The sequence below is a fragment of the Stegastes partitus genome, unplaced genomic scaffold, assembly GCF_000690725.1.
Source record: "Stegastes partitus isolate 25-593 unplaced genomic scaffold, Stegastes_partitus-1.0.2 Scaffold819, whole genome shotgun sequence".
Taxonomy (NCBI): Eukaryota; Metazoa; Chordata; class Actinopteri; family Pomacentridae; genus Stegastes; species Stegastes partitus.
In genome coordinates this window covers 255,294-282,471 of record NW_007578550.1, presented here as the reverse complement: position 1 = coordinate 282,471, position 27,178 = coordinate 255,294, and the positions used below count along the sequence as shown (strand labels likewise).

Below are 27,178 nucleotides of genomic sequence, written 5' to 3'. Positions count from 1 at the left end.
AAGGCACATCAACATTCGGGTTATATACTCAATAAAATGTAGAATAGTTCAACTCCCAGCTACAAATGCAGGACAAAAATCTTGTGAAACCTACCCAGGAGCTGGAGGTTTGTCTCCAGTCGCAGGGCCGACTCAAACAGCAGCTCTTCTCTTCCCTGAATGGCCGTCTCAGCCTCCAAGTGACGCTGCAGCCAGCAGGCGTACTCCTCCTGGCTCAGAATCTGACACAAAACACCAACATTTACACACACACACAATCATATGTTCGAGTATTGAGGCTAAAAACTGAACAGTTGAGCAGCTTCTCCTTCTTTGCCCGCACGGTGGAGGGAGATCCGCGGATCCAGAATGTGAGACCTTGACAAGGTGTTTCATCACTTTGTGTCGGTGGCGGAGCTTTGCAGAAGCAGGAATATAATGAGCCCGGCTTGTGAGAGCATAAATTAACAGGCTGGGAAAGTGGCACAGATTGCAAGCTGAGTCACAAAGAATGTCACTTTTGGAAGGGCCGGCCCATGTGATCATCTGTGCCGGGCTACAAACGCATCCTGCCAAAAAGCCACTGAGACGCAGCATCTCCTTCTCCGTCTGAAGCAGTGTAATGAGCGACGGCAGTTGTTGCAAGGTTTATGGATCTCTGCTTGCTTACCTTTTTTGCAATGCACAGTGTGCGAAGGCCATCTGCTGCGTATAGGTTCAGGTAGTTCTGAGTCCTGCAGACGATCTTCTTCTGGCGTTTCCCTTTGGAGTTCCCTTTGGAGTTAAACAGGAAAGCACAGAAGAGTCAAGATTTAATTTTTCTTGTTTTTAGTGAAATAGCATAAGTGGTTTAGCATTTTAGTTTCAAATGATTCTTCCAAGAGGCACATAAAAGCCGTCTGTCCTCATACCTAAATCAACCATGTATATTGTACATCAATCTAGTTCTTCAAGTCTTCATGTTACTGATATGTGATTAAAAAAAAAAAAAAAAAGATCTCATTTTACAACCAGAATGAGCCTCTTTTAGTTGCCTGTCTAAATGATTTCATTATAACTGCATGTTTTGTGTTTTTTTTGAAGTATCATATTTTGTAGTGAAGTCCTGCTGAAGTGTCTCTGTGGCTGCAGCATCTTGGCCATCTTTCTGGCAGGAGGACAGCACACAAACAGATTGGCTTTATGGGTCTCCTGACACAGATGCACCAGCCAACACTCTGATTACCATCCATGTAATCTCAGTAATAACACGACAGCTTGGCAGGCACAGCGACACATGAACCGCCACGCAGAATTACTTTTTTACTGAAAGGGACAAATCAACGCAATCAAAAAATTCCAACAGGAAAAGTTTTTGGTTTTGTTTTTCTTAGAAATATAAGAGTATTTGTATTCACAACTGACTTGGTTGTCTCATAAAAAAGTAATATTTACACTATAGTCTCTTTTCTCTTTGGCTCTGGAAAAACCATGAGCTGCTTGGACCAGAAGGCCGGGCAGAAACAGGTGGAACTTTACACAATGTTTATTTTTCCTGCCCCCGAAAATGGGAAAATCCACCTCAAGCAGCATTTGAGTCCTGCGTGATGAAAGTTCCCTGAGGAGATTTGACAGCTATTAACGCTAAAGAGCACCATGTTAATGTGAGGCGCCCTGTTGTGATGTCATAAATCTTTGAGCCAATGAAAGTCAACCAATCACCAGGGGGCACCAACATTTCAAAAAAGCAAGTAAAGATAGAAGTAAACAATGCTTTCATTAAATGCAAGAAAATAAGGCAGACTTATATGATAGTATCATCATCATTTAGGTTGATATGGCTAATATGTTAGCAAAGGCTTACCCAACCACATATTGTGCAGATAAAGAGCAGCACTGGCGTTCATCAGTAGTCTTGTCTGTATGCACCAAATGGATTTAAGGGTAATATTTACCTTCCTTCTAGTTCTGTTTTGGTCTCTGTGAACTCCTGGGTGAACTATCCATCTGTTCAGCTGCAAAATGCTACACAACATACACAGCTAGTTGCCAACTGCTAGTTTCAACAGAGCTTATATTAGTATATAAGATAAAATATATAATATTGTTGATCAATACTGAGACCCTGATTGTTGTTTGATTGTAGGGATATCATATCTTTATTGCACCGTCACATTTAAATAAAAAGAGCACTGCTTTCACTTTTCGTTGTGTTGCATTCCTGCAAAACTATTTATATCAAAATAAGACTCAAAATAAGTTCTTCACTTGAATTCAGTACTTCTCCAAGAGGCAAAATATTCAAAGAAAATCGTACCCTAAATGCCAAAACAAAAATACACAGAAAAGTAATCTACATAGATTTCTGCTAAATAATATAACCCAGACTCATGGCGTTTACTGTAACTGCATCAGTTACTGCTGTGTGTAGTTGGCCTGTAAAGACCCACTGTGAGCCGAGAAAAACCCTGATAAGTGCCGTATTCACACCCTTTACAGCTCTGTCTTGATCTCTATCAACTCCCCAGAGAAACATCTCCCCCCCAGCATCTAGCTCTACACAGTACTACGTCAAGTTTACCAGCGAGTTGCTAAGTGTGTCTATTTGGTTTTAGGTCGTAATTTGCTTTCAGGATCATCTACAAGTGGCTGGAAATGAAGGGATAAGAGTGGCTGGAGTGACACAAAACAGTAAAACGATGAGCTGAAAGGTGCTGAAACACTACTCAGTTGGGTTAATAATGATTTCACATTCTAAATAATCATCTAATCCATTTTTGATATAAAAATATTGATAATTGGAGCTTTAACAAGCTGTAAGTAACAAAACTTCAATGAAAATCATTAAAATGAAAGTTCTGTTTTAAGGTGGAAGCTGCAGTTAAACAGGCCTCTGCAGCAGGAACCAGACTTGAGTTACATCATGAGACTCGCACGCTTCACTCAGGAGCCCTGAGGGTCGACAGTCCACCTCCAGCACCTCCACGTGCACTGTTATTAGAGTGACACCGAACTACTCCCTCATCGCCTGAATGGAGCCATTATGGAGGTCTGTGTTACGAGGAGGTTCAGCTCATACTGCGCTCTAATTGGCTGCTTTTACCCAATGGTGAAACACAGTAGTGAGTCGTCTGTGTGAGGACACGCCCCGTCGGCCATTAAAGCCGCTCAGCTGAGACACAAGGTGGAGGAGTGGGTGTCCCGGTGGAGACTCTCTCCTCTACTGACCAGCATCGCTCTGAATTTTAAGTAAGTGAAAAACTTTTAAATGCCACACTGTGCCAGCTCAGGCATCGCTCTGAACAGGGCATAAAAAAATGATGAACAATCAGCAAATGCGAGAGGGCTGCATGGTCCTCATAATGGAAAATCAATACAATAAATCACATTGTAATTCAGAATTCCTGCGAAGAATAAAACTGCACGTCAGCTGGAAAACATGCCAAAACTAGATGGGAGTGCTTTCCTCCGCTGATGTGTTGCAGTTAACAAGTCTTCATTCAGTGTAGGAGGATAATTGAGCCAGAGAGCCATTTTTCCATGAAGCCGAGTCGCCTTGTTGAAATGAACTGCCTGCCTCTAATGACGAGGAGGGAGCCGCTAAGCAGGCACGAGAAATAAATGAATTACACACAACACATGACAGCAGGCTTTTACTGAGAGGAAGTCGAGACAAGTTGCCGTGCAGGTTGATTCATTCCATCAGAATGTAAATACGGAGAATATACGACTAGTTTACAGGGCTTGTACACCAAACACCACATCATGAAATGAAACGTGTATCTTCCTAAATCATGGTCAGTATGTAAAGAAAAGGAGAAGTTCTGATACCTCAAAGGTACACTCCAGTGATTAAGTGCTGCCCTTTAAAAAGAACGATAAACAGGAGAAGCAGGAAGTACTTCTTCTACTCAATGTGTAACCGGACACAAAGTCCAGGACCTGACACAAAAACACTACAGTAAATTGATATAATATGATACGATACAATTCAGATTGTTCACATGATACCTCCGCAACATTACACTGCAGTCCACAGAATATAGAGAAGTTTGTAAAATATATATTAAGTCATTGTCTAATGTGTAGTAATAAAGTTCCTCTTCAGACATTAATTAAACCCCTAAAAACTCATCTCTGTGCGTCAAAATTATATGTGCATGTTTAAAAAAAAAAGAAAATAATCCGTATCTGCTTTAAATTGGCTTTGATGTAACTCTACATTGTTGCTTCCTGTAGCGTGTGCAGATCTTTGAAGTCCTTGCTGCTTACTGCACACCTCTCCCAATTTCCTGCAGCTCGAGCACACCAGCTCACCTGCAACTCTGCTTGCACACTGTAAAACTACTCCATGCTACAAGATGGAAAGTTGTAATATTCTAGTCATTCAGCCATACAGCGATCAAACTGGAAACTGATTCGAAAGAAGAATAATGACACAGGAAGCTCCACCCTGCAAGTGGACAGAATTAGTTCCTTAGATTTGTTGAAACCCTGAAAGTTTGAATCAGTGTTTTTGGGACACTGACTCCCTATTTGGCTGACGATATGTGTTCCAGTATATAAAAAAAAACACCATGTGGACTCTGAAAAAGGTAAAAGACAAAAAAAAGAGTCTATTTTTGATGCCTTTTTTTGCCACCTTCTTACTTGTTAGGGACAAGGACACGTGACATTGAATCAAAACCTGTTGTGTTAGGTGCTCAGCCTTAGACCGTGCACTCTAACAGGCTAGCTACCAAAGCACCCTACAAATAAGTTATTCTAATGGAACTGGCATACTTGATGTTCAGCCATCTGTAGTTATGTGGGAGTTGGGAATGTTGTGGAGTGACTGTGTTCATAGTTGTCCTGAAGAGGGCTGCAACTGGCAAATATTTTCATTGTCAGTTGGTCTGTCACTTATTTTCTTATCAGTTGATTGGTCTGTAAAATGTTCCATGTTCCATTTTCCCAAAAGCCCAAAATGACAAATGTCTTGTTTTGTCCACAACTGAAAGATATTCAGTTTACTATCATGTAGGAATAAAGTAAGCATAAAATATTCAAACTTAAGAAACTGGACTTTTTTTCCCCCTTTAAACCAATTATTCCATAATCTAAAAAGCTGGCATTTCATGTAATAGTTGAAAAGTAATTGATTGATTAATTGTGGCAGCTCTACAGTCAATGCAGATTTGGTCTGTTTTTTGCCAGAAGGGCTGCAAATAATCATTATTCTTATTGCTAATTAGCCTGTCAATTATTTGCTTATCTAACTGATTAGTTATTATGTCTAACAAAAGTCAGAATATGGGGAAAACATCCCAAAGTGTTCTGTCGACAACTTAAAGATATTAAGTTTCTGTCATATAGGAATACAGAAAGCCAGAAAATAATTGCCTTTATGAAGCCAATTTTTCCTTTTTTTTCCCTTTAATCTATCATCTAGATAGTTACACATCAGTTTTGTTTGGCTATAATTGTTTAGTGTCTCTCTTCCTTTCTGTTGATTTGCATATCTGCATACCATTAAAATAATATAACACAATATCTGATTTTGTTAAATATGTGACTCGTCGATCTAAAGAAATCGTGAGCCAGTAAACTGTTTGAGTCATTTCACAATCAAAACTGCCAAATATTTTCTGATTTTGGCTTCTCAATTCTTAGGATTTGCTCCTTTTGCTGTGTTTCATATAATTTCATTAACTTTTCTTTCAGTCACAGACTGTTAATCAGACAAAACAAGCAGCCTATACGTTACCTTGGAGTCAAGGAAATTGTGAATGGAATTTTAGCGAATAAACCTTTATTCAAGAAAATATAATGATGAAAATGATCCTTGGCTGCAGCCCTACAAACAGCATGTTGTGTTAAGCCTTCATGTGGGTTGAAACAGTCCTTGCTAAGCACCGCTGGACAGATGATGTCTGGTGACTGTGTACAAAGCATTAGTGAAAAGTGCCTGTGTGGCTCTTTGTGTGCCTGGAATACTAACAACCTGCTACACCTTTGCCATTAGGACATAAAAGAACGTGTAGGAGATGGAACAAGGGGGGAAAAAAAGGAGGAAAAAATGCACAAGGAAGTTGTTTTGAGAAAGCCGTCAAGGTAGGCATTGAGTTTAGCAGCTCTAAAAATACAAGTTCTTACATAACGTGACTTTATATGTTTACCTCAGTGGAAAGCATGAAGGTTCGGGGAGGCTGGCTGAGACCTTTAGTGTGCTATAAAGACAAAGAGCACCTCCCTGTGCAGGCATCCACACACCATCAAATCAGTTTTTTTTCTTACCAAACTCCTGCTGAAAACAAATCATTCTGGACTGAGTAAAATGAAACTATTCTCATTACTGACATGTCCAGTAAGCACACGTGCCATGTGAAGATTACATTGAATGATTTGTGGCAGATCTCCACCTCACAGCCACAATTTATCACGTCTGGTGGAACACGGTACAGCATCTGTCACACACCAATCCAAAACACTTAACAGCCACATGCCAGCAGCGGCGTCATCATTTATCAAGAGCGCACCAACAATAAATTCACCTTCAACTTGCCAGCGATAATCTAACAACAGCTAAAGTGATGATAAAACCATTATTTTCTTACCTGTGTCGGGGGGTTTGATGAGGTCCATGATGACTGAGTCGGCTCCTTTAGTGTAGACGGTTATCTGATCCGTCAGAGGGTGTCGAACCACCACAGACATGCGTTTCCTGGTGGAGTCGAAGCCCAGAGTGTGCAGCAGCTCAAAGCTCAGCTTCCCCAGGTGAGGCAGCTCCACGGTCACCTGGTCGGGGAGGCGTCCCACAAGGGAGCACTTGTAGGCCCGGGCGGCATACACCAGCGCAGCCTCGTCTGGTGACTCCGCCTCATAGCGCAGCTCTCCTTCCTCAAGGTTCCAGGAGGCCTTTCCGTCGTAGCTGGGTGGGACGGGGCTGAAGGCAGTCTCCAAACCTCCAGAGGAACGCTCCTCGTGCAGCTTGGTGAGCGTGCTCTCTGCCGAGGGGGAGGACAGCAGGCTGGAGCATCCCTTGTTGGACGAGCGGTTGGTGATGAGGCTGGAGGAGCTGCTGCTGTTGGAGCCGGAGGTCAGCCGGCTCGGAGTGAAGCGTTTGATGAAGTCCTCGATGGTCTTAACTGGGGACTTCAGCTCAAATCTCATCCGGACCTGGAGGACAAGAAAAAGTCTGTCAATCACACCTGCAGCATAAAGCAACAGAACGTGATCACAGTAATTTACTGTTGCCCTCTGTGGCCAACTCTCTGATTTATACATAAAATGCAGCAGGGCCCCGTTTCCTCCTAAAAGTCAGTCTTATCTCTCCTCAGTCCGCAGCTATGTAACAGTGATTAACAGTTCCCATTCCTGAGTGAATGCAGACAAACCTCACATATCTCACCCCAGAGGGAAAATATTATTACTACAAAACATACAACATTCCATTTTTAAACAACATGTGTTTCTCCCACTGACCTCCCTGCTCTTTCTGTTGGACCACTTTCAACAATTTTCCAAATAACTGTTTTACCTGTGTTATTTTTTTCCCAATTAGTCTGAAGATTTAATTTTTAATTTAAGACTTAAAAGTCTATTATACATGATTTGGAGGCATTTTTTTCAGAGTTTTTCAGTAGGAACACCTGTAAACTACTACAGCAGCTTTGCCATTCATTCTACTTTTACACATCTTCTACATTTTCAGTTTGTGTTGAGATCAAATAAGATGATAATTGTACTTTATGTTCATTGTTGAGGTTACAGTCATTTTCAGTGTACTGGACTATATTACATTAAAAGAGTTTCTAATAATTTGTCCACTGTTCACATACATGAGGGGAACAAAATGTCAGGCAGAGATAAACTACAGCATTACCGTTACGAGTTTAACTGACGCAAGTGGTGATATTCGTAAGCTTTTGTTGCAATTTTGCAGCATTTCACACAAAACCCTGCAAAAAACAAAAAAGAAAAAAAGAAAAGAAACGAAAATCATTACTGTCTCGATCAGAGGGCTGCTATCAGCAGCTTAAAATAAAGAAGAAAATTACACATCAGTAACATCAATGGTTGGGTTTTATAGGTTTATATAATGAAGAGTTTTATTCTACACGTGCATATGAATGCTCTCAAATTCAAAAATTTTCCCATAGCAGTGCTTCAGAGCAGCTGTGCACCCACTCTGTTAGGAGCCTAATGTGAGCTATGAAGCAGCTGATACAGAACACACTTTAAAGTTATCAGTTTAACTGTCTGTAATGTAACCTTTATTAAAACTGCAACTAAATGAAGAATCATTATTTTAAGAATGCAAACATGATGATAACAAGACTCCTCCTCCAGCTCTTAACTCTCTGTCTTAAGCTGCTTCCAAAATACAAGTCGAGCACATGCATACAATTCAAACATGCAAAAATAGTCAAGCTGAACGTCTACATCCACTTGTCACCTCGCTTGTGATTCGAATCCCCCTTTTACTAAATGAGAGTCCTGTTTACCCTATTGTGCCACCACCTTCTACTTACATCACAGATTATAAAGTATGAGAGGAATAGATTTACGATGTCCCAATACATAGCATGTCAATGAATTATGCCAAAAACATCAAGATATCTAGTAAATGGGGTCAGAATTTGCAGCATGCAAACCTTAGCATGCTTTTCTGGTCATTCAGACCCGCAATCCACTATGCAGTTACGTCACATATGTTGCTGTGTGTCGAGTATAAACAAGTCTGAGCTGCTGAGAGAGCACAGACACATGACAGACTGTGGCGATCCACGCTTAAGACACAGTATTATGATGACGTAGTATGTTGTAAATGTACGCATACTGCATCAAACAATCCTTACTTTGTGAGAGCAGCTGCAGAACAGACTGAAAGTAAAAAGAGAAATGCAGACTTTCCTGCTGTTTATAGTATCGCACATGATCTGTGTGACCTCTGCTTGACAAGTCATTTTTGCCACTGATGTGAAAAAAATACTGCCTACCGCAGCTTTAACAGAGAGCATCTGTGGCCAGGAAGAAAGTACAGAACAAGAAACTTGACTGAAACCAGTAGATAAGGATTACTCATAAATCTATGATAACATCTGAGAGTCTGAATGTGTGTACACTGCTTTTGGAAAACATTTCGCAAGCTTAAGAAGTTCATAAGAGAGATTTTTATCATCTTTTCAGTCTAAACGTGTTTTTGAAAAATAAGTCCCAGGTCTACTGGCACAGAAGACCTCAGCGCTGATGAAAATGCCCCTCCTGGCTATAATCCTTCGGCCAATCCTTCATCCCAAGGTGGTGCAGTACAATAGCAAAAAGAGTGACTCACTTTGAGGTCTCCTGGCAGCAGGAGCCACGGTTCTCACATATACACAAGTATAAATCATTCAGGTGCCGGGTTAGCCACAAGGGCATCATCAGAAAATGTGAACAATTACACTGACACAAAGAACAACAAAGTAAAACAATAAAAAAACAAAAGAAAAGAAAACTTGAGCCTGTATCAGAGCAAGGGCTTTTGTACAGATTTACATTTCTTTCCATCTTATCAGATAACCTCCAAACAGAAATACAAACTCCCATTAATAATGTGTCACTGTGCACAGACTAATCTGTGCAAAACTGTGCGTCTGAGTGGCAGGAGGGTTTGTGGCGAGGAGAGGATATCACCTCCGAACAGGACGACCACACCCAGGCCCGCACAAGAGCAAAACAAAACACGGATACGCAGCTGCGACTGGACCAAGCACATCAAAGATACTCACAGCAGAACAGCGAAAGCTACGTGCGGAACGCAAGCTTTGTTAGATTTTGGAAGGCTTTCCAAATTATATAACAAGCAGCTTGAATTTGAATTCTTTTCGTCAAAAGATGGAAACTACTCCCATGTAGTTCAAAAAAAGATAAACAAGAAATCGGGCAACATAAAAGAGGCCCTCCTGTAAGTGTTTTGGTAGTTTTTGGAAGCATATCTGTAGAATTTTTTGGATCCTCTATTGCTCTCTAGATATTATTTTTGCTTCAGATTACATAGGACTAGTAGAGAAAAAAACACTAGTGATTTGTACTTTGGCTTGTTGTAGGAATCCGTCCTACTGTGACACTGTTTTTTCACAAAATGATGACAGAAATAAAATTTTTTTCGTGTAATAGCAGCTTGGGGCCATGAATCACAAACTTTTTTTTGATTATACCCACTTTAAAGAGAGAAATGTCTACTTGGGATCTCCTAATAGTATTTGTACTCCTGATACATTAGGAAATACACTAGAAAACTACAACTATGACAGTAGCTCCCTCAGGCTGCACCAGGCACTGTGATGCTTTAAGACGAACATAAACATACTCAGCAGAAACAATGTCAATATGCTAATTTTTGCAAGGTTTACTATTTTAATCTTAGTTCAATGTGTTAGCTTGCTATCATTTGTTGGGTCAGCACCACAACCAAACCACGGACTATGTGAGGAGATTCTCTGTGATCCACACCTTGTTTATCATTCAAAGAGTTGTAGTTGAAGTAGTCACTGCTGAACTTTGTTGGTGCTTTGATTTGTACGTGTTCCATCAACAACGCTGAAACATAGTGGGAAGTCTAAATTCTCCAGAAATCCTGTGCTATGTCCGTCCACTATGCTCAGCACCCGCCACATCCGCAAGCACACGAGGGATGGTGAGATGTAAATATCGTCATCTGCCTAAGTCTACGAGAATATGCATGGACCCCACTGTGTTCACACCACAAGTGCAGAAGTGTGCATGTGTGCAATATGTAGATGTTGATCTACTGCGAGTGTATGGAACAGAGTCATCCAAGTGATACAGCTACAGCTACGTATAATCAATGCTACATCATGTGGAAACTACAAAGTCCCAGCCTTTCTGAAACATCCACAAGAGCACTGAGTGATTCTTTGTATTTCCTAAGGGAGGCACCTTTTGGCTACCAATATATACCAACGACTACCTGTTGTGGTATAAATTAAGCCACATTCCCGTCCACTGTCCACATCTGTCAGTGCACAGACATGCTGAAACCATGAATTGTTGGGAATATCAACAAAAAACACTGGTGTAACAGAAATGTGTTTTATTGCAGTAATAACTGTGCAACCCTTCGGACATAGTTTGCAATTTCTTGGGGAGAAACAAAACTAGGGATTACCAGCTTTGGTGTCTAAGATGCTGAACATACAATGATCAGCCACAACATTAGAGCCACTGGCAGGTAAAGAGGTAACACTGACCACATTGTTATGATTCAATGCTTTCCTGGGAAACTTTAAATCCTGGTATTGATGTGGATGTCTTTTCAACACGTACCACCCACCTAACATTGACCAAGCCCATCTGCCATGGGAACAGTGCTCCCGTCGGGGAACAATGTGCCCTAACAAACTGCAAAAACCTTTCAGAAACAGCATGAGGAGCACAACAAAGAGACCAAGGTTTTGACCTAGCCTTCCCAGATCCCAGTCTGATCAATGGAGACCACACCCTGCAACTTACAGGGACCCAAAGGATCTGGTGCCAGACACCACAGGTCCTTTTTGGAGGTCCGTGGATCAGTCAGGGCTGTTTGGCCTCAGTAGGGGGACATACTAAATATTAGACAGGTGGTTTCAGTGTAGGTGATAGGTGTATATTTGTGTCACTCCTGGTGGCACATCACTGTCCTCGTCTCACATTGCCTCCTGTTGCATGTCTACGATGGCAAAATTCATACAAAATACTTATCTTTTCTCCTTTTTTTTAAGGTATCATAGCCAAAAAAGAACAGGGTAAATGAATTATCAATCAAGATGAGTAGATTTGCTGCTGTAAAATGTACCATCACTGCTAAACTCTCTGATAAAAGATAGACTGATGTGGAAAGAAGCTTGTAAGCTGTATTCTTGTGACTCCAGAAGGACAGCACCTAGTCGCTGTTATGCTGTCAGCACGATATCACAAGCTCAGCTTCTACACCAGCAGAACAGACACGTCTATTACAGTAATTAAAAGCACAGCCGGCTTTACCTGCTAGTTAAACACTGCTGTTTATGTTGCCACAGAGAGACACACACAATAACAGAACACACAAGTCTAAGAAAGGCGCCAAACCAGAACAAAGAAGTGTGAAATACAGTAACAGCACAATCAATTTAATAAATATCACCCATCTGGCATCACGTGTTGCCAAATTAAAAGGTAATCTCTTTTTTCCACGCGGAAGGTTTGACTGAATCAGTTTAGCTTAGGGTTACCTTGTGCCTGGGCTGGTTGGGGGAAGACACCACCACCGTGTTGCAGATGGTGAGAGCGATGAAGAAATCGATGGTGTCGGAGAGGTCAGAGGGCAGCTGGGACATGGGCTGGCTGTGGAAGCGCATGAAGTCCATCTGACTGCTGCATTCATTGACTTTGTCTAGAAGCTGAGGGTCAGGGGTGATATCTTTCTCCTGTGGGACAGAGGGGGTTTTATCAGCCAAGAGCCGACAACATGAGGACAGCGAGAAGGTAAAGGAAACTAACCATGGGGCTGCTGAAGGCCGTGTGTTTGGACAGGATGCTGGCTCGCTTGGCCTCCGCCCTGCTGCCCGTCCTGCGGTGGGACTTTGTACTCTGGGAGCGCAGCACCACACGGGCACTCTGGTGGCTGGTCACACTGTCCCGCCTGGGCAGGGTGCCACCGTGAGACGTACACTCCTCTTCCTCAGAATCCATTTCCTGGTACATGGCAAGTCTTTTCGCTGAATAGCACAAACACACACACAATTGACAATGACTTCTGAACCCCAAAACCCAAAAGTGAGGTTGTAAGGCATACTATCTTTAAAGAAGCCAAATTTCACCATTTATCAGAGCCAAAAACGGTAAAAACAGAAAGAATCATCAGATATTTCCTGTCCCACAGTCCTTGAGCTACTCATATTTGACGTGCTGCTTTGTCAAAAAATTAACCAAATCAAAGATCAAAATTGTGACATTTAATGAAAATCATTTTAATCTACATGTCATTTAAATATTTGACAAAAATTAACTGTAATTACCTAACACTAAATATTCTGTGATCCAAAGCACAACTGGAAACCCATTAGGGACTTAGCTGTCACCAACCGCCATGTGACAAAAATTTAGAAAATTCTCAGTTTAACTGCAGGCAGTGTTTACACAGAGCAGACAGAAGACAAGAACAGAAACAAATGCAAAATATAACTAGTAAAGTATATGTAGTATACATATGTAGTATGTGGCACGGACATCCCAAGTCCAATCCCGAGATCAGGATCACATGAATTTTGAAGTGATGGGTATCTGCACATAGCTATTTTCTGATCTCTGATAGTTTATTTACGTCTATTTTTACGCAGTTGTAAGAATGACCGTCAAATGTTCTTCTGAGATGTAGGATTGCTATTTTACCTAAACCCAATGTAATTTATTACTTGTTTGCTGACTTGATGTCAATATGTCTCTGTCACAGTGCTCCTTTACTAGTTACACTTCCACAGTGCTCTTTCTTGCCAACACAGAAATGCCTCTTCCAGATGTTCCAGTATGGAACAGTGAGATGCTTCACCAGGAGCCTATCCTATCCTATCAATAGTCAAAAACACTTGATCAGAACACCCTCAGTATGTATAGTCACCATGTTTTTCAGTATTGTTAACACTTGTGGGCACAATTTTGTAATCTAAGCAAACAAATTCACCTATTTTTTTTTTTTTTTTTAAATCATTTATGGCATTGCAACTTTGTTGTACTGCACATAGGACATTTTTGAGTTCTCTTCATGTGTAGACACCACTGTGCTGTTTCCATTGAAGGTGTGGAACTTTAAATTGCAGTAAAAAAATAAGTCAACAGTGAGTAGAAATGTGGAAAAAATGCACAGAAACTGTTATGTAGAGGGTTACACAAGACAATGAATGCTAACTGTTCCTGTAAGGGTCCGTGTTGTTGTGTTGGCTGCCCTGTCTCACCATTGGCATCATGGGAGTACTCCACCCCGGCCACAGTGCAGCGTCGAAATACCATCTTGTTCTCCGTCAGCGTGCCTGTCTTGTCAGAGAAGATGTATTGCATCTGGCCCAGATCCTCAGTGATATTAAGTGCTCTGCACTGCAGGTGAGAGTCTGTCTCCTCGTCATACAGATCCATGTCCTGGTGGATGAAGTACACTTGGCAGATCTTGACGATCTCAATTGACACAAAAAGGGAGATGGGTATCAGCACCTAGGAGAGGAGAGAGTGTTCATTAAAAAAGACGCAGAGCTACTTATCAGTTAAGTGGATAACCAGTGGATAAACGGTTGAAATACTACGCTTGAAGTAACAAACAAATCAGGAAATTGCTAAAAGTAATGGTTAAAAGGTTATAATAGATAGTTATATATTTAAAAATTGAGTAACAAAGTTAAAAGAGCAAAAAATAATGGCTAAATGGCTATAACAGTGATGGATAAACAGCAGAAATAGCAGAAAGTAACAGATTAAAGTTTTTAGCTAAAAGCGGTGAATAAATAACTGAAGCTGTAAATTAAAAGTGACAGATAAATGATTCAAATAGATACAATTAAATTTGAAATACAGAGCTTCCCAACCCAAACTACTATTATTTGAGATAACAGAAGATAAGAGAGATTAAAATGTGAGTACAAAAAAAATACAGATATGGAAAAACAACAAATACTTTCAGTTGTCAGCTTCAAGTGATAAAAATGGCTTAAAAAAAAACACAGCTAGCTAAAAAGGATTAAACTACTACTTTAAACATTTTAATGTTAGCTAAAAAAAAAAAAAAAAAACAGTAAGAGGAAAATAGAGAAACCACTAAAGTCGTGAATAAGCAGCTGCAGGTAGCTAGCATGGGCAGCTAAAGGTGGTTAGCTAGCTTAAAGTATAGAAAAACAGCTAAGATCGAAATAAAGACAACTAAAAATGTTAATGGATCAATGGTGAAAGTCAGGACACATATAGCTAAAAAATTAATGGGGGGAAAAAAATGAAATACTAAAGGATAAATGGCAAATTTCATCAATTTAAAATATCATTGGTTGAACCAGAGAACTAAAAGTAATGATTGAATTTGCTGAAACAGAAAAATAGCTAAAAATCATAAACAGTTGAGAAGTAAATTTTGAAAAGTTGACTACATGTGTAAAACATATAGCTAAAAGTAAGAGATTAATGGTTAGAGACAGTAGCTAAACACAGTGGATAAACAGCTGAAAAAGTGAGAAACAAGTAACATAAAGTACTAAGTTAAAAGTCCTGGATAAATGGTGCAAAACAAGGGGCGGCAAGCTCATGTGGCTTTGACTACGACAACAAAAATGTTGTGTTGTACTGATACCTTCCAAAACCTTGAGAGCTAAACAAATAATTTATGAGTGTACCGGGTGTACACTTGATTGTTTGAAAATGTTGGTGTAATCCAGAGAGGGACATTTCCAGGCAGCATTTCTGGAAAGTAGTTCCGGAGAAATGAGTCACGGCTTTTGTGAGGGCAGTGAGGTCTGCACACTCTCCTCTAAACGCCAGCAGTCATGTGTTTATTTGAAAGTGTATCAAGACATGTCTGGTAATACTGGTAAATTTCCAGTCCCACATAGTTACTGTTTGTACAGAGAAACCAAAACTCTGCCCTCACTGACTTCTGCTACCTAAGATCAAGGAACTCACACAGCAGAACACGGTGACATTTCACTGACAAGTTTGCAAAGGAAAAACTAAAAAAAAAAACCCAGATCAATAGCTGTCTGCTGTCACTTTGTCCTATTTTGATCCTGTATCACAGAGACGATTTTTGAAGCATGAGGCTTATAATGTGCTTTCTCACGGCTGTTCCAGAATAAACGTGAAGATAAAGATCTAGAGGTCGCCCGCAGCCAGAGGCTGAAATAATACTGCTTTGATTTACAGCAGCGCTTGTGTACAGTGGGATAAAACATTTCAAACTCAGTGATACTGCATGGCTCCTTTATATCTTTTTCTGCGCCTTTGTTTCTTTAAGCTCCTCTCTGTTCCGTACCTGAAAGACGATGATCATAGTGAGGAAGAGATAAATGGCTGACATGATGGGCGATAAGTCCGTCCCCTCTGGACTAAGAACGTCAAACACAGGCCTCTTATCTCCATACTGAAACATCCACAGCCCGTGACCTGGAACAGCAACACCACAAGGTCAACTCATATAAACATTGGAATCAGACACTGTATACTCGACATAAAAGGAGATTTTCTTTTTTCTTTATTACTAGAAAACTGAAGAACGGACTGCAGGGCCGCCCTAACAGCTGTTTACATGGCTGTTACATACCAACAGCAGCAAAGAGGCACAAGACCAGCAGGATGATGACACACCAGAACACATCTACATTCATCTGTCTCTCCAGTTTGCTGCGCTTGTAACGCGGGCCGTTGTTGTTCAGCATGGCTTTGGTCTCATGACCTGCAGAGACACACGGTGTGTTAGTCAGAGGTCAAGTATGTGCTGTTGTGATACATGGCAACGTTGTTATTTTGGGGGCAGACCTGCGTAAATGACTATTCCCACAGCCTCCTCTGTGTTGCGGATGGTGCAGCCTCGCAGCAGCAGGTTTTCTTTGTAAAGTGCATCTCTTCTGCCGCTTCGATGGATTCTGTCAAGTCAGAAGATGCATTAAAACAAAAGTTAACCCACCAGCACGTTTAACAGACTTGTTATCTTTAAATAAATGGCCTAAATAACACCATTTATCAGAGTCAGAAACTGTGAAAACTGAAAGAATCACTTCATTTATTGCGACTTAGTTTTGTTCGAAAAATTAACCAAATCTAAAGTTAAAACCCTCAAAGTTGCTGTATTCTACATGTTCCATTTTAAAATAATGAAAAAAATAAACCATTTGCACCCAAATCTTTGAAAATTTTCAGGGGACCAACAGGCTGTGTTTATGCAGAGCAGAAAGCAGACAAGCATGGAAACAAAAAATATCAGCAGTAAAATATCTGTAGTATGTATGGAGTTTGAAGAGGTTGTGAAAGTGTAAGTACTAAAATATTTACACTATGTTGAACCATTTTCTTCTAGTATTGATAACATCTGCTGGCTCTTGGAAAAAATGTAGTAGATGTGGATTTGATTTTTTTCAATTTTTGGAAAAGTACAGAAATTCAACTTTTCTTTTTTTATGATTTCTGACATTATAGCTTTGTTATACAGCACATAAACTATTTTGGAGTTCTCTCTACTTCTAGCCACGATGGTGCTGTTTCCATAGAGATGCAGGACTTTATATTGCAGTGAAAAATTACACCTGTGATTAAAAATGTGACAGCAGCAGGAGGTTCAGAGGGTTCAAAAATGAACAAAATTCATCTGTAACATCTCACAAATCACATTCACAGAACACAGTGTGTACAGTTTTCACCAGAACTACCTTCAACTAAAGAAACAGTCCACATTTCACATGTCTGCAGCCTCGACCTCTCTCCCCCTCCTCACAAATATCAGTTTAACCTCTGCATAAGCTGCCTGCAAAACCATCACCGTCACCCTCAGGTGAAAACACGGATGTTGTAGGAGAGTATCTATGCGAGAGCCCAAAGACAACATCTGTTTATTCTGCTCAGCACCTCAATCAATCACGCTCTAAAGCACCACGGTCCCCCCTCACTAGGAGCCCTTATCTCAGCACAAATTCCCCCCGATACAGAAGAAGTTACCGTGCCGCCGCTCCACAGAAACCCCCTCGGGCTTCGAGTCAATCAGGCAATTCACTGGCTCATCGCTGACCCCTAGATCTCAGCGGAGACTCGTCAGTTTAAAGCTTGTCAAGCTCATATGGAGAGTCAATGTCATACAAAGAAGGAATTCAGCTCTTAGTCGGCCCACCGAGGAAGTTTAAAGCCCCTCTTAGGGAAAAGCTTTTTAACTGAAAGTGAAATGTATGTTGAGCTGCATTAAATGAAGGGCTGATGTGAACATTGGGGGGGGTGGGCTTAGCTTTTAATGTCTGCCTTAATCCTATTACTAAATCAAGGATTACAAGTGTGTTAGTTAACCTTTAGCTGGGAGAAGTGCTTAATCAGCTCTGTTGTGGCTCCTTTCAGAGTCACGCAACTGTCAGCATATTACCAACATGAATGTTCATCTTTTGGCCTCTGACAACAACCGACCGACTCGCCACCATCACAGACTCACAACAGCGATCCCGAGCTCAGAGCGGTTCACGACACAGCCCGTCCGAGCTCGCAGCCTGCACTGTTGGAGAAATTGATATCACCCGCTGAGACGCAGAGGGCTTTCTGTTCACAAAGGGACTGAGATTAGACTCTGTGTCACTGGTCATAATGTAATAAAACGTTGCTGAGACAAGGCGCTCTGCCCGGTGCTCCGCTGTAGCCTGGCAACTGAAAACCTGCAGCATCTGGCCTCCTTCTGAGCAAAGAATACATGTCATAACCGTCTGAGTGCAGGTGGACATGGACGCTTTAGTGGACGCTCCTCGTCCTCCGTCTCACACATGCTTACCCAACACCTCTCAGTGTGGGAGGACAAAATGAAAACAACATGTAGACACGCCTGGTTCGAATTCACCACTCTGAACGATCTGGCAGCACCTCACTGAGAAACATGTTGGAAGAACAATAACAGCTCTTCACTTTGGTAAAAACACAAACCTGAGAGTGACACGAGAGGATTGATAACATTCTGTCTGCATGGAAAATATGAGATTGCAGGGAGCAGTTTGCTTAGCTTAGCATCACGACTGAAAACAGGGTGCAAACCAAACAGCAAAATGTCAAGACTGCAGTTCTTAAAATGTCCACTTGAGGCTGACTGCAATCCTCATAGACCCCCATGTTAAAATGTCTAACTTTACAGTGTTTCAGCCTGGTACAGAAAAAGGTTTTTGTCTTTCTAGCTAATTTTTCTGTGCATGACGACTGTTGTGGGGTGTATTTTTATATAACACACCCATTTAAATTATATTAAGGCTTAAACTTATGCATGATTAGGAGGCATGGCTGCTTTAAGTGACAGATCAGTGCTGTTACAGGACAGTCCATGACTCAGAGGTGGTTGCATGCCCCACCCTCAGCTCCACCTCTTTGCTAATTTCTGGATTATCCAGGAGTTAGAAGGGATCATGTTGTGCCAAGACGATGACACCACACTAAGCTTCAAAACTGGTCTTCTGGAAAGATAAAGTGATGTCACGGAGGGTTTGTCCTCCGTTACAGTCATCTGTCAAAACATAACAAAATCCTCCAGCTAGCACGTCTAAAGCTCACTAATAGTAATGCATGTGTTCCTGTAGTCTAGTTTTTAGCAGAAGCAACCAGCAGAGACTACAGCTACAAGATGTTAATTAATTAGATATGCTATTGATCTGGATCGTTATCTACAAATCAATGTCTACACCTATGACTTTACTTATTTCAGATGTTACCCTAAGATCCATCAATTAAACTTTAATTATGCAACACTTTCCTAAAAAAAATTAAACTGCAGTTTAAAGCGCTTTATGAGCAACTAACAAAACACAGCATGGTTAAAAATAGATTTAGAGACTCATGTCTACCGAAATAGTGAAAAAAGACAAAATATTTTATGAGTAGATAAGATGACAAAAAATTTATTAAAAATGTAGTCCATCCATCCATCCATCCATCCATCCATCCATCCATCCATCCATCATCTATACACCTTAATCCCCACTCGGGTCATGGGGGGGGGGGGCTGGAGTCTATCCCAGCTGATTTAGGGTGAAGGCAGGGGACACCCTGGACAGGTCACCAGTCTATCACAGGACTACACTTAGAGACAGACAACCAAGCACACTCACATTCACACCTACGGACAATTTAGAATCACCANCTACACTTAGAGACAGACAACCAAGCACACTCACATTCACACCTACGGACAATTTAGAATCACCAATTAACCTCAACATGTTTTTGGAGTGTTCATGTGACCAGGAAAATGCCATGAAAGAATAATAGAAACATTACAACTTTCCAAATCAAATGAAGGGATGAGACCTCAAACTTATCATATATAGTAATTAATTAATACTGAAACACATCTTTGTTTTGTATCCTTTCAGTTACGGGTCAGTATAGACAGAGGTTTCAAAAAGCTAAAGGTCTAAATATGGATAAAACTGTTCACATCAAATATACACGATGACCACCTCATATCGTCCAAACAGATAAGAGAGGAGGACTGAATTTTTCACATACCTACAACTGAAACATTTTCTTACAACACATGCAGGACTGGAAATGGTCGAAATCCAACCACAACAGAACAGTTTATCATCCAATATTATTGCCACTTTACGACTAAAGGAGCTGTATGAAAATAATATGCTATGACATTAAATATAATTTGAAACCTGGGAAAAGATGTGTGGGGAGCCACATTGACCAATTCTGATATTTAGATTGATTCTAAATGGAAGTCAGAGACCAGATTATTGTGGTAACAGCCAAGTTTCCTCAGGTGAGTGTTGGAGAAAATGTAAATCAGAAATTAGCAACCACAATGGTATTTTTTGATCCATTTTTCAATCCAGGTGGGCTTACTGAAGGCTTTAATCTATTTGAAACAAATGCTATTGACAGGCTGACATAAATTGTATTGCAATTACGTGGTTGAAACCCGATGCTGCAGCTGATCCAAAAAGTATGGGACATGCATGAGACGGAACAAATCACAAACACATTACGGCTTCAAACCACTGCTGCAGTGTATGAAATAATGAGTGAAATAAACTATTTTACCAAAAATAATGCAATTAACAGCAAAGTGGCAAAGTCTTACATATTCAGGAAATCAAATGTACCCAACAATCACAACAAACACACTGCTTGCATCAAATATCAGAATTTCCACTGCATCACTGAAGATGTAACAACACTGACTCATGCTGGGGAACATCCAGTGTTTACACAAGAATTCTGGAAAATATGTGTCAAATCAACGCAGCAAAATAGACATAGCCAGACTTCTCATCTGTTGCACGTGTAAAGCACAAAAGAGCATGAATGTAACTCAGCTCGTTAGATCCTCTTTAAAATATAACTGATCAGACGGTTAAAATAGCTGGAAAGCAAACTACATGTCATTACTACAGCGGTCGAATAGTCCAACCAGCTAAATGGCAGCTAGCTTAAATGTCACGAACTCTCTGAACCACAAAACTTGCAGGTGCATTGAAACGACATGTTAGCTTTGAAAAAACAAAACAAATTACACTATTAATCAGGGCCAGAAACTGTAAAAACAATGAGAAATTTCAAATTTTAGATGGTCCTTGAACTAACCACATGTGATGTGGAGTTTTGTTGTGAGAATTTACCAAAGATAAGCTTAAAATCATGATATTTTATAGACATAATTTCAATTCATATCTTTTTTATTTATGTCCGAAATAAACTTTTTATTTTTTTTTCTTAAACCAGATTCTGTAAATGTATATATATCTTTTAAAACTCCTCAGAACACTGATAAGAAGCCATGAGTGATTCAACTGTGACCAACAGACTTTTTGGTTGAGCTGCAGGTCGTGTTTACATCAATCAGTAGAGAGATTGAGAGGAAACTGAAACTTGGAAGACACATTCAGCGTGGTGAAATATCTTTCTAGAGTTGAGTCGCGTGAAAAATATCTAGTTTGTAGAAGTTGTGTAAATTTAAGTACTAATCAAAGAAATTAAATTTTTGTTTTTTTTTCTTCTATGAGTTAGGGCATAATTAACTTTGTTATACTGCACAAAAGCCATTTCTGAGTTCCCTCCACGTCGAGCCATGGTTGTGCTGTTTCCATAGAGGTGCAGGACTTTATTCTGCAGTTAAAAACAAGCTCGCAGTGAGTAAAAATGTGACAAGAGCAAAAAAAAGAAACACCCAGAAACTGATAGGGGTTCAGAGGGTTAACGAAGGAGATGAGTCAGTGTATGAAACTCAGTCACACTCCTTCCTTCCTTCCTTTCTTACGTCTTTCAATACATTCACTGAAGCCAACAATCATGTATGTACATCTTGGGAAAACACCCTTGACTATTTCCACTGCAGACAGAAAGGAAGAGAGACTGAGAGTGAAAACACAAGCTAACTAGCAACTACAGTTTCAGCAGTGAAGTTGCAAAGAGCAGATGTACGTTCAGTTTATTCTGGTCATGAGGAAGCACATACATCTTCAAATGTGCCTGGTCAAAACCCTCCAAACCACATCCCAAGAAGGCAAATCGTAATCCTGACTTGGAAAAACTGTTCAAGTCATAATTATAAGTTGGAAACTGCTGGCTTGTCAACAAACCGCACGTTCACATTATTTCCAGTCTGAAGCTTAGCACTGCATTAATTTACTGTGAAACGAAAATGAAACCTGAAACCTCTGATGACAGTTAACAAAGACAAAACCTGAGCATGCTGTGTTGAAATCGATTGTTTGAAAAGTCGCGGGCAGCCACCATGGGCAGCGATCAGTACTCACATGTAGCCTCTGAATCTGTTCAGGTCGTTGTTGGGCTTCTCACATTCAATTATGCTGTTGTACTTTAAGGGGTCGAACTCGCAGTCCTGCAAACAGAAAACAAACAGCTGATTATTAAGGTGAAGAACGCAACACCTCAGCAAAGGAGCTCCTAATATACAGAGTGTTTAGTGTGTGTTATACGAACATCTGGGACGGGCAAAATATTAGAAAAACTGCTCCGTATAATGAAGTGCAATTACACATATTTTCACAAACAACCTCCAAAAGAACAGTTCATCAGGAACGCAGCATGTATTGCAGGACAATGAGAAGCTTGTGTAGCTTATATTAGGTGACTTCTAGAAGTATTTATTTCAATATTTTTAACTCTTAGTTGACCGATAGTGCAGTTAAAGTGTATCATATATAAAGAACTTTCTTTGTGTAACTTAACTTGTGCTGATCTCAAACTTAAAAAGCAACCAGAAGTACAGCTTTTCACACAGTAGTCATCTAGTTTGTTATTTATTCTAGCGCTGGGAATAAACTAATCACTTCAGGGTTTTTCCTGCATGGAGGAATTCTCTGCAGTGCTCCAAAAATTTTTTGTCAGTTCCAAACTCTTGAAAACTTCTTATTTTAGCCTTTTTTTAAATTTTTTTTAATTGGGGCTTCATTTACTCAAACATAACAGTCATTTCAGTTTATCAGATAATCAGAACTAACAAAAAAGGCATAGATCTGAGTCAAATAAGTCCCACAGAGTTCCTGTCTTCACACTACGTTGACTGAACTCACTTACTCTCTTGTGTTGTCACCCCTATAAGCTCAGTCTGAGCCAGGAAAAAGCCTGGTATGTAAATAACTACTGTATCATCACAGGAAGTGGAAATAAAAACATTTAGCTACGGTGAAGAGGAATGACGTGAACCATAAATGACACACATAACTTCTGCCATTTAACTTTCAAAATGTAAAAATGATTAAATGAAAGTGGTATGTTAGCATCTTTGTATGGTTAACACTACTTTTCAAAATGTCAGCTTTCCAGCACAGGAACTTGGTTCAGGTATGATGTGGCGCAAACTTGTACACAAACAAACACAAATTTAGCCTTTTAGGTCTTTCTGTTTTCTTTGCAATGTAGAATCCGACAGCTACTAAATAACAAAAAGAGAGGTAACTTGATGCAACCCCAGTTCTATGAGCATGTAGGATATAGAACAATTGAGGGTTCTTCATGTTAGTCCAGATGGTGAATTTTACGATGTCGATGGCCATGTTTGAGAGGAAAAGAACGCCGCTTCACAAGGATATCAAGACGACAAAAAAATGTCACTTGTTCTCTCCTCCAAGTTGAATCAATCGCGTTTCACCACACAAGGCCATTCTAAAGAAGCTACAGCAGAAAAGCTTTCTCTTTGTAAACAGTCCTGAATGAAGTTCTAAGGAGGGTTCTTGCAGTCAGAAAACACACAAAGGTTTGGGCCACCCTAAAACTGTTCCTGCAGTGGAAAACAGCCTGAAAGCAACTGGAATCAATTTGTACTGATGTGCGAAGAAAATCTGTCCAATCTTATGAGTGTTTTTTCACCACAGGGGAAAAAGCAGATAACAAACGGCTGACAGAACCTTAGTCCCTTTAAAAGCTTCCAGTGACTTTGGTGGAATCTCAGCTTCAGGTTTCAATCTAACATCTGTAACCACATTCACACAATGAAACAGCTGGAATCACAGTAAACCAAACCACCAAATCTCATCCCAAAAAGCGGACAGGAAGCGAGGAACATCTGTCTCACCAGGTCGAAGAAGCTGCGAACGACCTGCCTCTGCTTGAGGTTGGTCTCTCCGTCCAGCGTGGCCGTCTCGATGTGGCACAGCCGGTCGGGGTCGCTGGAGCTCAGCAACAGGACGTCAGCGGGGAGGATCTCGTTGCACCGCAGCCTGATGAAGTCTCCAACCCGCACCTCCTTCCAGTACTTCTCCACATAGCGTCGCTCAGCTCTGCCAGGACAACGAGAGAAACAAACGGTTGGTGTGAGCTGCACCACGAAAGATGCAAAGCTATTGTTTGCAACAACTGGCAGTTCTATAAACAGAAACTTCAGCCCAACTTCCATAAATCTGCGAGGGATAGTAAATATGTTATGCACAAAAGAGGACAGCCTGTTTGTTGATGCTAAAGCCGCTGGGACTGACTCCCAGATTCCTGGTAGCGGAACATATTCAAGTCAACTTCTTCCTCAATGAGTCCATCATAGTAGAGTAAACGGTGGTGCATAACGTCTCTATTCAGAGCAGAGCTTGCCAACCTCCAAACCATTCATCTTTAACAACAATCAGGGACGGATAATAACTCTCTGAAACTGTGCTAATGGTAACCACCGGGTTCATTTCTGACCAGTGTGACGACGCCGGTAGCAAATCTGCTAAATAATACAGATATAAACAGTGCAGAAGTGAAAGGAAAAACTCTCTGTTATTTATTCAAACAACTCCCACCCCGACGTTAATGACATGACTCACATCCGTGTGTCGCATAAACTCATTTCCTCCCATGAATTTTGATGGTGAAATGCATGTGGTGAAGAAACGAAGAGCATTTCACTATGCACCTTGTATTAGAGTTACAAAGTAGAGGAATGTAAAGTAAACTGAAAAAACAACAACAAAATCCTTTTGATGGCATAAAAATGGATCTGTATCTGGAGGATAATGGATAAACTTTGTAGACTTGGTAAATATGAGGTGTGAGACATTTACATTCTGGCAATCTGACTTTCTTCCTGCAACATCCGTCTTGTTTATCAGTCGAGACAATAGCAGGTCGATTCATCAAAAATAAACATAACTCTCAAATTTGATTAAAAAAAAAAAACAACTTCTTCTTGGATTATATCAACAGTTTACAGCTGCAGGGATCAGAGTTTGATAACTGATTCATCTTTGAGGTCATTTGTCAGGAAAAAAACACCAAACACATGACGGTTATAAAATGGGCGAGTACAATGATTTCTTTGACTCACATAACTATAAACTGAATATCACTGCAAATCAAACTGGCAGGACGAGCCATGAGGCCAATAGAGGACATCACTTGTGGCTGGGGGACATTCTGCTGATCTATTCTGATAACGGATTCGTGCGTTCGAGCAGTTTTTTAACGAAAAAAGTCTCAATTGTCTGATTCCAGCCTCTTAAATGTGAATATTTTTTGGTTTCTTTACTCCTCGATGACAGTAAACTAAATATCTTTGGATTGTGGACAAAACAAGACTTTGAAGACGTCATTTTAGGGTTTGGTAAAAAAAAAAAAAAACAACAATTTTATAGATTGAACAACTTAATAATTAATAGAGATAATTAAACTGTTGGTTGCTGCCCTGAACAATACTTTAACTCTGGAAGACATCCTGCTGATTTGATTGAGTCAGTTTGCTCAAACCTTGCTTCAGATCAAATATGGACTCTACTTTTACACCAATCGTAGACTGTGCATTTTGTCTTCCATCACTTCAGTAAAGCCGGTTTTGGAAAAGATTCATTGAGAAAAGAGAAAAGACTATAACAAACCACAGCTGCAACGAATAATCGACTAGTTGTCAACTATTAAAATGAATTATCAACTATTTTGACGATCGTTTAATCAGTTTGAGTCTTTTTTTTTTTACGAAAAAAAGTTTAAATTCTTTGATTCCATCTATTTAAATGTAAATATTTTCTGTTTTCTTTCCTCCTGTTTGACACTAAACTTAATATCCTACATTTGAGGGCAAAAAAAGACATTTGAGGATGTCATCTTGGGCTTAGGGGAAAAACTGATTGACTATTTTTTTATTTTTTTAATCATTTCACTACTTACGACCAAACAATGAATCTAATAATTGAGAAAATAATAGAGAGATTAATCAACAACAAAAATATTAATTGAATACAACCCTATTGTTTTGTCTAAACATTCACCACAAGCAGTCCTGGTCCATCTTAAATAGGAATTTCTACCCATTTAATTATGATTTCATGGTGTGTGTGTGTGTGTGTGTGTGTGTGTGTGTATAAAACTGATTCCCTTTAATAGTAATTCTATGGAACAAACTGATAAACTTCAACAAGGACAAAGTGAAAAAATATCATTATATCTGCAGTCTGACGGAAATCACATGTCTGTCTTTTGACGAAGATTAAATGATTAAATGTGAAACGTATCTTCCATTCTTTGAGCATGACTGCAAAATAACTCAGCCTGCACACTCATCAGCGATCACTAATTAATTATCTGGGTTTGAAAGAATTTGCTTTAGCTTTGCAGAGACAATAACATGAGCCAACGTCGACGTTCAGTGACCTGGACAGCAGATTATTTCCAGAGGATGCTGTCGGCTCCCTGAAAAGTAGATTAAGTTCAAACTATCTACATTCCAGGAAGTTTATTAGCACAAAAGTACGATTCGACCAAATCATGCACTTAGGAGGAATCCTTGTTTCAGACTCTCTAAACATTGCATATTTGATTAAACTGGGTTTCCTGTAGCTGCTACTACACTGCGTGAAGATAAAATGGATTCAGACGAGCAGCTCCAAGTTTTCCACAAACACAAAGCGACAGATAGTTCGAGCGACTGTGTGCCGTAACCTTGAGAAAAATGAAATACGGTTTTCGTCAAGTCAGCTTCTCACCAGGTTAAGAAAGGCGATGTTTTGCACAATATTGCCACAGCAGAAGAAAATTCAATAATGTCCAACCTTGACAGAACAACTTGGGTCAAGACTTAAGC

At 40.2% G+C, this 27,178-nt stretch overlaps 1 protein-coding gene across 1 annotated transcript in view; it reads right to left on the bottom strand.

The window, feature by feature from the left end:
• Nucleotides 1–27,178, bottom strand: part of atp10a (ATPase phospholipid transporting 10A) — a 49,096-nt gene that overhangs the window by 17,769 nt on the left and 4,149 nt on the right. The window contains exons 2-12 of the mRNA XM_008292577.1: nt 24,203–24,407; nt 22,422–22,507; nt 16,465–16,571; nt 16,250–16,381; nt 15,962–16,092; nt 13,911–14,163; nt 12,460–12,677; nt 12,192–12,386; nt 6,555–7,116; nt 650–753; nt 95–221 (exon numbers count right to left, since the gene is read on the bottom strand). Coding sequence (XP_008290799.1) covers nt 95–221; nt 650–753; nt 6,555–7,116; nt 12,192–12,386; nt 12,460–12,677; nt 13,911–14,163; nt 15,962–16,092; nt 16,250–16,381; nt 16,465–16,571; nt 22,422–22,507; nt 24,203–24,407 — 2,120 coding nt within the window. The remainder of the gene's footprint in view (nt 1–94; nt 222–649; nt 754–6,554; nt 7,117–12,191; nt 12,387–12,459; nt 12,678–13,910; nt 14,164–15,961; nt 16,093–16,249; nt 16,382–16,464; nt 16,572–22,421; nt 22,508–24,202; nt 24,408–27,178) is intronic.